At 58.1% G+C, this 12,237-nt stretch overlaps 1 protein-coding gene across 1 annotated transcript in view; it reads right to left on the reverse strand.

Annotated features, from left to right (window-relative positions):
- Window positions 1-330: 330 nt before the first annotated feature.
- The window catches only part of ALDH4A1 (aldehyde dehydrogenase 4 family member A1), a 32,726-nt gene continuing 20,819 nt past the window's right edge, over window positions 331-12,237 (reverse strand). Inside the window, exons 8-15 of the mRNA XM_060089049.1 lie at window positions 11,490-11,677; window positions 9,004-9,077; window positions 6,339-6,535; window positions 6,160-6,207; window positions 5,247-5,399; window positions 4,359-4,480; window positions 3,061-3,179; window positions 331-2,340 (exon numbers count right to left, since the gene is read on the reverse strand). Of these exons, the coding sequence (XP_059945032.1) occupies window positions 2,228-2,340; window positions 3,061-3,179; window positions 4,359-4,480; window positions 5,247-5,399; window positions 6,160-6,207; window positions 6,339-6,535; window positions 9,004-9,077; window positions 11,490-11,677 (1,014 nt within the window). The 3' untranslated portion in view covers window positions 331-2,227. The remainder of the gene's footprint in view (window positions 2,341-3,060; window positions 3,180-4,358; window positions 4,481-5,246; window positions 5,400-6,159; window positions 6,208-6,338; window positions 6,536-9,003; window positions 9,078-11,489; window positions 11,678-12,237) is intronic.

Consider the following 12,237-nt stretch of genomic DNA (forward strand, 5'->3'; position numbering starts at 1 on the left):
CGTGTATGACTCAGGGTTCTGAAGAGAAATGGAACCTCTATGAGGCGTAGAGAGAGACAGACACAGGGAGAGAGATTTATTGTAAGGAAGTAGCTCACGTGATCATGGAGACTGGTAAGTTCAGAATTTGTAGTGCCGGCCAGCAGGCCAGAGACGCAGGAAGTTGCAGTTGAGTCCAAAGGCAGCCACTGGCAGAATTCCTTCTTGCTTGGGGGAGACCGGTCTCCGTTCTGTTAAGGCCTTCAACTGATTGGATATGGCCCACTCACATTATGGAGGGTAATCTGCTTTCCTCAAAGTCCACTGATTTAAATTGTTCATCTCATCCAAAAAAACACCTCCATGGAAACATCCAGAATAATGCTTAAGTAGATATCTGGGCACCATAGCCCAGCCCAGTTGACCCCTAAACTTAACTATCACAGCACATAACAGTGGTTGTTATAACAATGGATAAATGGGTTACATTGTTGAATCATTAATTACCTATCTGGCATTGCTCTGAGCACTTATATGAATTAACTCATTGAATTCTCAAGACAACCTGTGTGCATGTGAGTGCACACACGTGCGTGTGTGCGTGTGTGTGTGGTTATTTCCATCTAAGACATGAAGAGACGGAGGGTCAGAGATTGCACAACTTTCTGGAGCTGGCATTTGAACCCAGGCCCTCCGGCGCCAGAGTTCCCGCCACCACAGCAGGGATTCCCGCCATCAGTGCTCACCCTTCCTCCCGTCACACCAAGGGCACGGCCCTCGTGACACCTAATGACACACTGGCAACTCCGTCAGATGTAGGAGGTGACCAGTCCCCACCAACCCCACCAGAAAGACCACCGACCTGGTTAAGAGGCATTTTATTAGGTGGAATCGGGCAGATCCCATTGTCACCTCACAGTGTAGAACCAGTAGAACCAGGAAAACCTCCGCACACCCCCCCACCCCACCGCCTGACCTGGCCCCTTGTGGGAAACAACCCGGGCAGCATCAGGACCCACCCCTGACCGGGGGCCAAGGTGTGTGACCGTGCACTTGGGGAATGGCCACTCCAGCCCCGCGGGGGCCCCATGCCAGCTATGCTTGAGGAGGGCCCAGCCCTTTCGGGGCCCCCTAAAAACTGTCCTCCAAAGTCACCACTTCTCGTTCCCTGGCCACCCAGCACCTACCCAGGATGCATTTGCAAGTGTCCACCGATCGGCTGCGTCAAGGAACAGGCTTCCTAGGGGCCAGTCCACACAGAGCCACTAACATGCAAAGTAGGGATGATTCTAGAGGCAAAGCCTCAGCCCGGGCTGGATGGGGACCCAAGGGGAGGTCTCAGGGTGCTGGGGAAGGCGGGAGCAACGTGTACCCGGGCCTATTCAACCACAGCCAGTGGATGCTGAGCTCCTGCAGGAAACCCCAGGCTCTAGAGGCAGGACCCGAGAGCTAAGGGAAGTAGCAGTAAGGGCCCCCCAAAGTCTGCCAATCTCACAGCCCAAACAGGAAGGACCAGCACATCCCGCATCTTGGCCACCAGTCCCCCCAGACCCCCAAACGGAGATAGCCAGGAATCCGTGGGTCTCAGGTGAGCTCAGGCACTCTGGAGCAAGGCACACGGGGTCTAAGGCATTTGGTTGGGCCCAGGTACCTGCTGGTACAGGCGCATCTGGGCAAAGAGCTAGGGAGCCGCCCGGACGAAAGAGGGCAAGGCTAGCTGGTGCCCCATGCCCTGCAGCCACGACTTGCCAGCCCTATAGGCCATTGTGGCCACATGAAATCCTGGAGACCCGGAGAAGCCGGGGCCAAGGCCAGGGGCCTCTGTGGGTGGTGAGGTTTGCCAGGGGCCCCAGAGTTGCCTCCTTTTCCTCCACGGATCCGTGAGCTACTCTACCACCGTTCCTCAGGTCCCTGAGCCACTGGGCCACAGTGTAGAGGAAAGAGAAGGGGACAGATGGAGAACCAGCTGGGCACCAAGGTCCCACCTACCAGATGGAATTTCTAGGACAGCCGATGGGGTCAAGGGTGGCGGCCCTGTTCTCCCCACAGCGTGATCTCAAACTAGAGCCCGGCATCTGACTCCAAGGGTGGAACAGGCCAGGCCAGTGGGGGGCAGGGGCCAGGCCTCGGCCCTAGAAAGAGGGTCGTCCCGTGGGGAGCGGGGTGGAGGGCCTGGGGTGGGGTCAGTGCACTGAGGTCAGTCGTTTGGACAGACAGACGAGCGGACGGTGGAGGCGCCGAGCGGGGCTCACTGCATGTATGGGTAGCGCCAATCCCCCAGGGGCTTGTGGGTCTCCTTGATGACCTGGGGTGACGTCCACCGCAGGATGTAGTGGGGCCCTCCTGGCTTGTCATTAGTCCCTGTGGAAAAGACAGCTCTGTTTATCTCCAAAAAGATACAACGGCTCTGGGCAGAGGGAAAAGGAGTGGGGAGGAGCTGATGGAATAAATGGGCGCCAGCACGGGCAGCAAACTGCCAAACTAACCCTAACCCAGTCACAGCGGCCAGGGTTTCCCGAGCGCATCTGTGCGGAGGGCACTCAGCCGGATGTCGGGGAAGGCAGAGCTGGCGAGCAGGCAGGACGCCCACGCTCCCCAGGTCCCTGCACCCCACCTGCAAGAGGTGTCTGGGAGGCAGGGGAGCACCGTGGAGGGCACTGGACTGGGAGTCGGGAGACCTGGTTTCCGGCCCATGTGGCTGGGCTTGGGAACTCTGGCAAGTCACAACCCCTCGCCAACCCTCAGTTTCCCTATTTGTAAACAGGAGGGGGATGGACTACAGTGGCCTGGAGTATGACAGTAAAAGGTGTGGGCGCTGGGACCCAAATCCCGGCTCCACCACTCTCTAGCCATGTGCCCTTAGGCAAGTCACTTCACTTCCCTGGGCCTCAGTTTCCCCCTCTATAAAATGGGAAGAAGAACGGCAGCACCTGAGCTTAGGAGGCTGTTGGCAGGACAGGGCCTGGCCCACAGTGCTCAGTAAATGGTGCTACTGCTGTTCCTCTTAACACCCTTGAGATGAAGGACCGAGGGTCTCCCGCCAGGAACTCGGCCCCCCTCTGGAAAGGCGGCCCCACTCACCAGAGGATCGGGCCCCCCCAAAGGGCTGCTGGCCCACCACCGAGCCAGTGGACTTGTCGTTGATGTAGAAGTTGCCGGCAGCGTTCCTCAGCATCTCTGTGGCCTCCCGGACAACATCCCTACAAGACAGGGCAGCGGTAAGAGGGCAGCCAGCTCACCCTCGTTCCAGACCCAGGGCCAACCTCCAACACTCCCGTCCCAGCCCACATGGGCCACCCTGGTGAGCATGAGGCCAGCCGCCAGCTATGGGCCCTTGACAGGCTCCCAGGAGTCTCTGAGCCTCAGCCTCCTCCTCTGAAAAGGGGGTTAGCACGCCTTCCTCGCAGGGCATCTGTGAGGGCTGGATGAGGGTCAGGCTATACATACGCGAGAGAGTGGCTCATCTCGGTCCAATTTTCCTGCCTTTGGGAGCTGGGGAACCTCCAGACCCCCAGCCTGCCCCTCAGGTGCCAATCCCGCCTCCACTCTTTTTTTTTTTTAAACAATTCAATGTTTTTTTTCTTTTTTTTTTTAAATTTATTTCACTTATTTATTTTTGGCTGCACTGGGTCTTCATTGCTGTGCATGGGCTTTCTCTAGGTGCGTCGAGCGGGGGCTACTCTTCCTTGTGGTGCGCGGGCTTCTCATTGCGGTGGCTTCTCTCGTGGCAGAGCACGGGCTCTAGGCATGTGGGCGTTGGTAGTTGTGGCACGCGGGCTCAGTAGTTGTGGCTTGTGGGCTCTAGAGCGCAGGCTCAGTAGTTGTGGCGCACGAGCTTAGTTGCTCCGCGGCATGTGGGATCTTCCCGGACCAGGGCTTGAACCTGTGTCCCTCACATTGGTGGGCGGATTCTTAACCACTGAGCCACCAGGGAAGCCCCCACCTCCACTCTTAAAGGCAGACACGGGGAGACAAGCAGTACCACAGAGAAAGGAAAGGGCAAAGCCTCAGGTTTACTGTCCCGGTGCTCAAGTTGGAATCCTGCCTCTGCCAGACAAGCAGTGCACCTGGGCCCAAACCTCTGTCTTCCACTCTGCAGCCCCATCAGACCCGGGGAACAGGTCAAAGGCACTGATTCCCCGGCCCCAGCCCTAGACACCTACATTCAGCAGCCAATAGTGGGGCCCCGGAATCTGCATTTTAACAAAGAGCCCATTGCCTGTGTCTACCTGCCGGTCAGGGTGGAGGTGAGGAGAATGGAGATAAGCAAGGGCAGCATTATTACTAGGATCAGCGCCCAGGAGGGCAGTCTCCAGGGAGAGCAGGGTCCTGTGGGGACAGGACACCGGGACTAGAGTGGAGGGGCTGCGGCCACTCACTTATCCTGGGCAAATACTGCCCCCGTGAGGGCATAGCTCGTGGTGCTGTCGACCAGCCTCAGCGTCTCTTTGTACTTGTCATCCGGGTAGACGTAAACAGTCAGCACAGGCCCGAAGATCTCCTGGGAGAGAAGCCCCAGGGTCAGGCCCCACCTGGACCAACACCCCGAGGCCTCCCGTCTCCCTGCTCTGGCCTCCGCCTCTCCCCATCCCCCTCCTCAGCCCCTGCAGGAAGGGCCAGGCGCTGCCTCCCGCTGGGTTCCCTTGGGGATGGCTTCCACCCGGCCCACCCCACCCCAACCTGGCAGAAGATCCAAGGAGTCTCTGGCCTCCCTGCCAGCCAGACCCACACCCAGAGCCAAGGGCCCAGGCCCTTGGAAAGGAGAGACTTCTGGCAACAGTCAGCCCAGGAATTGCCCGATGGTATCACCGTCCCCTCTGCCATCAAGGGGCTGGGGGAAGACCCCCACCCCTGCACTGTCCTCCTGGGTAAGTGCCCTGACCTCTTGGAGCCTCAGTTTCTCATCTGTAAAATGGGAACGATATGCCCACCTCATCTCTATCAAATGCCCGGCCCACAGTTAAGAGTCTACAAGTGTCAGCCACTGAGATGGCCACAGGGGCCCTTGGTGGCTGTGGACAGCGCAAGTGCCAGGACACCAGCCCGGGTCAGCAGTGTCGAAGACAGAGCACTGGATTTGGGGTCAGGAGTTCCGAGCTCAGGGCCTGGCTCCGCTCTCACCGGGTGTGAGACGGTCCCCTCGTAGGGCCTCACTTTCCACATCTGTGAGATGGGATGATGCCCCGTGAAGCACCATGGCCCTGTGTGTGTGCCATGCTCGGGGGAGAGGTTGCCTCCTCCCGGCCCCGGGCCGCCCGCCCCATCACCTCCTTCATGATGGGATCCTGGGGGTCCTTGCTCTCGATGATGCAGGGCTCCACGAAGTAGCCCACGGAGTCGTCACACTGGCCCCCAGCCAGGACGGTGAGGCTGGGCGAGGAGTGGGCGTGCTCCAGCCACTTCCTGATGCGGCTGAAGGACTGGGTCGGGCGGGGGGTTAGGTGGCGTCAAGGGCTGGCTGGAGACCATTCCCAGCAGCAGCCCCCTGACACACTCACCCCAAACACCTGTCCCTGGGCCCAAATTCTGAAGTGGGGGGGGGCTGGCTGAGCCAGGGCAGAGACAAGGGCAGCTGTGCACGCTTGGCTTGTGTGTGTATGTGTGTTAGAACTACAAACATCACAAACACACATATACACATATAGCCATGAATTTTTAGGTTTACGTACGTAGGCACACATATGCCTGCATTATATGGATGTGTTTGTTATGTGTGTTTGTGCGTGCAGACCCAGAAGTGTGCCTATATACACATATGAACCTGTACACGAATGTTTCTGTGTAGGATATGTGTGCATGTGGGTGTGCGTGTGTTTACGTGGGTGAATCTACAGGCATGCTCCCACTCAGAAATCTACATGAACGTGTTCACGGCTGTGCATGTACGTGCGTGTTCGGGTTGATGCATGCAGTGTGCAGGCCTATTTGTATGTGTGCGTATGAACACAGGCACTTAAAGGGGGCTCGTCGAGCCTGGGCAGGGTGTGCGGGAGGCGAGTTGCCCTCTGGGTACGGATGCCTCCGCCCTTTGCAGAGCTGGCAGGGGTGGTGTGGGTGTATGCGTGGCCATCAGGCTGCCCTGCTCGAAGCAGCAGGTCTGGGTCACCCCTATAGCTGTTCCTACCCCTCCCACCCAGTCCAGGCATGGGACCCCGGGAACAGCCTGCTTCCTGCTCATACCTTGGCATCAATCACGGCAGAGAAGAAGCTCCCAAAATCCTCTGCAGGCTGGAAGCAAGGGAGACATGGGAGGAGACAGAGTCGGAGACAAAGGGAGCGCCCTCCCTGCACACACACCCCCAGCCTCCAATCCCATCAGCTCCCCGCTGGGCTGTGGCGGGGAGGCCGGCGCCACTCACGTTGCCCACTTTGATCCTGCTGCGCTCCTCCAGCAGCCGCCCTTTGATCTGCGACCACAGCGAGCGGGGCACGTAGAGGCGGGAGCAGGCCGAGCATTTCTGGCCGCCGTACTCGAAGGCTGAGCGCAGGGTCCCGCTCACCACGCTGTCCACGTCGGCCGAGCGGTGCACAAAGTGGAAGTTCTTCCCGCCACACTCTTCAGGGGTGGGGCGGGGAGGTGGAGGAGCATGAGAGTAGGGGGTGCGCTCCCCCAGGCCAGCGCAGGGGCCCGACACACCGCCCACACTCATCCGCAGGGCCCTGCGACCAGCCCCAGTACTGGCAGGACAAGGGCACGAGAAGGCAGAGTCGGAGCCCAACAACCTCCCAGAAACTGATCAGCCAGGCCTGTCCTCCCACCCTACAGATGAGAAAACGGAGGCCCAGGCAAGGGCGAAGGGCACCAGGGGGCATCAAGACCAGCTCCCCCATCTCACAGATGAGAAAACTGAGCCCTGGGGGTGCTACTCAACATAAAGGCAAAGGAAGGACCAGAACCCAAGGCTCCCCAAAGCTGGTCCACTCCCTGCAGTGGGCGCGGCTTCCTTTGAGCCTTCCCCCGACCCCCCCAGCGAGAGGAGAGGGGGCCACCCCAGGTCCACGGCCAGGGCTGGCCCCTCTTCCTGATCTACGGTGGGGACACCCCTCCTCAATCTCCTTGGCGTGAGGGAGCCTCGGCAGATCACTCCACCCTCCGGGCCTCGGTTTCCTCACTCAGTTAAACATCAGCTAATAGCAGCTCACGTTACAAAGCACTAACTGCCAGACTCAGGTCAAAGCACTTTGAGCTCCGTCTCACTGAAGCCTCACAGCAACCTCCCATTATTATCCCATTTTAAAGACAAGAAAACTGAGGCACAGAGAGATTAAAGTCTCATATTCAAGGGGGGAAGTGGTAGAGTAAGTAGCGGTCTCTCTCACTCAGGGAGATGGTGGGAAGGAGACAGAACAGAAAACCATGGACAGCTCACACAAGGGACTCACTGTCCCCCATCTCGTGAATGCTGGACTGGGGCACACTGGGGAACTGGAAATTGGAGGTGCAACAGCTGGCCCTGAGGAGGGTCACCTGCCCTGACACCCCCATCACAGCTCCCACCGGATTAAGAGGCAAACTATTATATACAGGATGGATAAACAATAAGGTCCTACTGTATAGCACAAGGAACTAGATTCAATATCCTGTGATAAATCATAATGCAAAAGAATATGAAAAAGAATATATATATGTATAACTGAAATCACTTTGCTGTACAGTGGAAATTAACCCAGTATTATAAAATCAACTATACTTCAATAAAATTTTACAAAGTTCCCACCCGCTCAGGCGTGGGGTCCAGTCTCCCTGTGACCCCCCACTTCACCCCCAGGAGCAAGAACGCTGAACCACCAGCTCCAGCTCTGCCATTACTGCACTGTGTGAGCCTGGACAGCCCTCCCTCTCGAGAGGTCTCAGCATCTTCCCGGAGTGTGTTCCATGAAAAACATGGCCCAGGGGGTCCTCTGTCAAAACAGGGTTGTGTAGTCCATAGAGTTTGGGAAACACTGCACATCAGCCTTTGCTCTTGAAGATAGGCAATGCATATATTAGTGCATTAAAGGCTCTGAGAAGTCCTGCAGGTGAGGAATCTGTTTTACTTTAAACACAGTGCACGCCAAATGTCCTTGACCATGAAACTGTTTCTTTGTGGGAAAATTATTATTTTGACAAGACCTGGCCCTGCTGACCTCTCAGCCCCATCTCCTGCCACCCCCCTCCCTCCCTTCCCCAGCTACACTGGCCTTGTTTCTTCAAACACAAGCTCATTCCCACCTCATGGCCTCTGCATTTGCCATTTCCTTGGCCTAGATCTGGGCTGTGCAACAGGGTAGCCACCAGCCACACGAGGCTATTTAAGTTCAAATTCATTAAAATTAAATGAAACAAAACTTTCACTTCCTCTGCCATGCCAGCCACGTCTCAAGTGCCCTGCGGCCACACGTGGCGAGGCTGTACTATGGGACAGCACAGATATAGCCCATGTCCATTACTGCAGAAAGTTCTACCGGACAGTGCGGGTACCCATGATGGCTCATCCTCCGGACCTTTGCGAAGCTGGTTTCTTTTCATTGCTCAGGTTTCAGCTCAAATGTTCCCTCCCTGAAGAGGCCTCCCACCCCACCCCTAAGTCACAGTCCCACCACGCCCAGCCCTTGAGGGTCCCTGCCTGTCACCTCTTTGCCCTCCTTTAATTATCCACAGCCCTTCTCACTCCCTGCCATCATGTATCTAGTTGTTTACTGTCTGCCTCCCGCTGTTGGAATAGAGGTTCGTAATGGCTGGGTCTCTGGGTCTCATCGTCTTTTGCATCCCCAGTGTCCAAAAAGTGCCTGTGAACATACTTAACAATTTACTTGCTGAATGATGGACGGATGAATGAATGAATCAAAGAAAAAATGCACACTCTGAGGCATAAATGCTCTGTAAGTGCCAGAGCAGGGGCTCCACCCTGAAGGAGTCCTCTGCGTCTGCAGGGCCGCCCCACCTCTGGGGGCATCACCTCCGCCTCCTCCTCTTTCATGGCGGCCAGGGCGGGGAGGGGTCCCTAGGGCTGTAGGGCAGGGCACGGGGAGAGGGGCCCTTACCTCCGGCCAGGCGTGGGAAGGTATGGAACCGGTCCAGGTTCTGGGCCACCTGCTTCCACAGGTGTTTGAAGGTGCTAAAAGCAGAGGACAGGGCAGTGACTAGGGAGCCAGGCTCAGGCACCTGAGAGGGTGAGGGGCCTGGGGGGTAGGGAGCAGGCCCTACCAGAGGAAGAGGCTGCAAAGCCCAGGGAGGAGCGCTAGGGGCAGCAGCCCCGCAGGAGGCGGGCGGGGGTCACAGCGGTGGTGGTGATGGGGATGGGGAACCGAGTAGGTGGTAGCAGCTGGAAATGGGTTGCATTCCGGGCCTACAAGGAGGGAGCAAGGGGAGGCCTGGCGGCAAGAGAGTGCAGAGGAGGGCCAGGCTTTGAGGCCAGGGGATGCCTGGTTCGAGTCCTGACTCAGGCTACACGGTGGTGTGATCTTGTGACCACCGCTTAACCTCTCTGAGCCTCAAATTCTGTGCCACATCTGGGAACTGGAGAGAACCATTCCACCTGGCAGGGCTGTTTTGTGATGGCTCTAATGTGAGCCAAGTGCTTGGGACAGTGCTGGGTATGCTGTGGGTGCCTGATGGGGGACAGGCACCACCGTGGTCTGCGAGGGGCACCACGACCTCACGCCCAGGCTCCACAGAACCAAGGAGGGTCCTGGGAGACGCAGCTCAGGCCCCTACCTCCTCCCTGGGCTCCAAGTGTGACCAACCTCAGCACCACAAAACAATAAAAATGCTAATCACCAGGGAGCTGGCGACACAGTAGCTAATACTAATTTATGACTTTCCTACCTTTAAGCCCGCTGCTCATCAGAGCATGGCAAATGGGGGCCAGGCCCGCTCCGCCCGCTAATAGGCAGAGACCCATGGGGCCCGTGGCCGGCAGAGCGGGCCTTTTGGAAAACAGCCCTCCTCAGCAATTCTAACGCTGCCATCGCCACCCGGCAAACCGTAGCAGGGGTTGTTGTTGCAGGGGAGCCTGAGGCCAGGCAGAGAGGGCGAGAAGCCACCGCAGGTGTCCCTAGGACACCTGGAAGGCCCGGAGTGCAGACCCCAACATCTCCACCCAGATGACCCATGGGGACCTCAAACTCAAAGTGACCAGCACGTGATTCATCTTCTTCCCAAGGCTCCCAGGTGCCCAGCCATCTGGGTTGCCCACCTTGGTGAACGATGCCCACCTCCTGCCCCGAGCCTGGATGTTCCCACTGAACCCCCCCGACCTTGACCCCACGGACAGGTGATCGAGTCTCCCTGCTACTTCCTCACTTGAATCAGCCCACCTCACCCCGTTCCCACGACTCCACCCAAGTTTAGGCGCCCGCCATCCCTCCCCGGACGTGGACACCTCCTAACCTGTCTCCTGCTTCCACCCACTGGAGACTTGTGCTCAGAGTAGCCACAGTGATCATCTAGATCAGAGGCTGAGCACGCAGGGGCCCGGAGGGGCCAGACAGAGAATGAGTGAGGCCGTCCAGGTAGGCAGAGGCCCAGGGCCTGTCAGGACGGGGGGAACCAGAGACCTCCTGCCCGCCTCCAGCCAATGGTGCCACATGGAAATGCAGGACCAGTGGGACCAGGTTCTTAAGAGAGGCCCAATATTTGGATTTTTACATGAAACTGTCCCAATGGTACAAGGCTGATCCATCCCTATTAGGAGTCAAAGAACACTTGCCAGGGCCAACTGGAGAGCTACCATCTGCAATCCCTGCTTGAAACAAAAGAAGTCTGATTAAGCCATGCCCCCTGCATGTAACTTTCCCTGGCTGCCATCATCTTCAGGATAAAGTCCAGACACCTAAGCAGGCTCATGGGGCCTTATAGTCACAAAACTAAATCCCCCAAGAGGTAGGACCTTGTCCACTCCGTGTGTTCAATGCCCAGTCTTAGCACCGGCAGAGCCTGGTACACATGGGGGCTCGATCAACACCAGCTGAGTGAGTGAATGAGCAGTTGTGATTGAACCATGCCCTGCCCCCACCCTCTGACCCTCGGCCCCCAGCTCCACCCTCCAGCCCCACGGGACCACGTCCACCGCCCCAGAGCCCAAAAGCTTCAGCCTTATGCCTCTGCATATGCTGCTCCCCCTCCTAGAACGCTCTCCTCCACCTCTGCCTGGCCTACTCGTCTGCTTAGATGCCGCCTCCTCCAGGAAGCCTTCCTGACTCTCCTCCTCCAATTTATTCCAAGCTCCCCTGTGCCCTTTCCAGGGACAGTGGTGGCATCGAAATCCATATCACCAAACACCTGTAGGCCACTTCCAGCCTGTCACACTCCTTCCTGTCCATTAACTAGTCTGGCCTTCACGATTACTCTGCAAGGTAAGAATCATGACCACCGTCATACAGGGGAAGAAACAGGCTCAGGGAGGTGAAGTGGCTCACCCAGGGCCACAGCACCTGACCTCTGGGCTCACAGCCCCAGCTCCCGGGCAGAGGTCACGAGGTCTGGTGAGCGTCCCCAGGCCCCCTGCCCACCCCCCTCGGGGACTTACGGCACGCTGCCTGTGAAGTTGATGCCACACAGGTGCTCCGAGCTGGTGACAGTGTCCCCAAATGTGGGCCCGTCAGCTGGCACAAACTGGATGACGTTGGGGGGCAGACCGGCCTCCCGGAGGATGCGGTAGACGGCATAGCTGGCCAGCATGGCAGTGTCACTGGGCTTCCACAGGACCACGTTGCCCTGCCCGGGAAGCACAGTGATGACTCACGAGGTCAGGGGCCGCCAGCCCCGACTCCCACCCTACCCTGAAGCGTGGCCATCCCTCACCTAGAGCCACCAGGACCCCATGCAGGCCAGGATGTCCCCTACCCAACCCCATTCCTACAGGTGCCCAGGTGCTGCACACCAGGCCCTAGAAGCCCTCGTCAGTGAGCTCACACCCTGCCCTATCTGCTCCCACACTCTGGCTACGAAAGCCTCCCTTCCTCCGGAAGCCTGTGCCCACTGGTCCTGCCAGCACCCCTCAGGCAGGTCTGTTCTGGGTGTTTGCAACTCGCTGGGTGCTCACGGGGCGAGCCTGGGCAAGTGCACACAGGGCTCTGTCTGCACGTGTCCTGGACGAGGGCACGTGGGTGCCGGGTGTGTGTGTGCGTCTGTCTGAGTGCAGATGCACGAGGATGGCCCTGTGCACAAGCACCCTTCCAGATCACCCAGCTGCCCGACAGCTGTCAGCCCTCCTCCTGCTGTGCCCCGAGCCACCCAGGACCTCCGAGGGTAGGGCTGCATCTCCCCCATCGATT

This window comes from Mesoplodon densirostris, chromosome 2, assembly GCF_025265405.1.
Source record: "Mesoplodon densirostris isolate mMesDen1 chromosome 2, mMesDen1 primary haplotype, whole genome shotgun sequence".
NCBI classification, from domain to species: domain Eukaryota; kingdom Metazoa; phylum Chordata; class Mammalia; order Artiodactyla; family Ziphiidae; genus Mesoplodon; species Mesoplodon densirostris.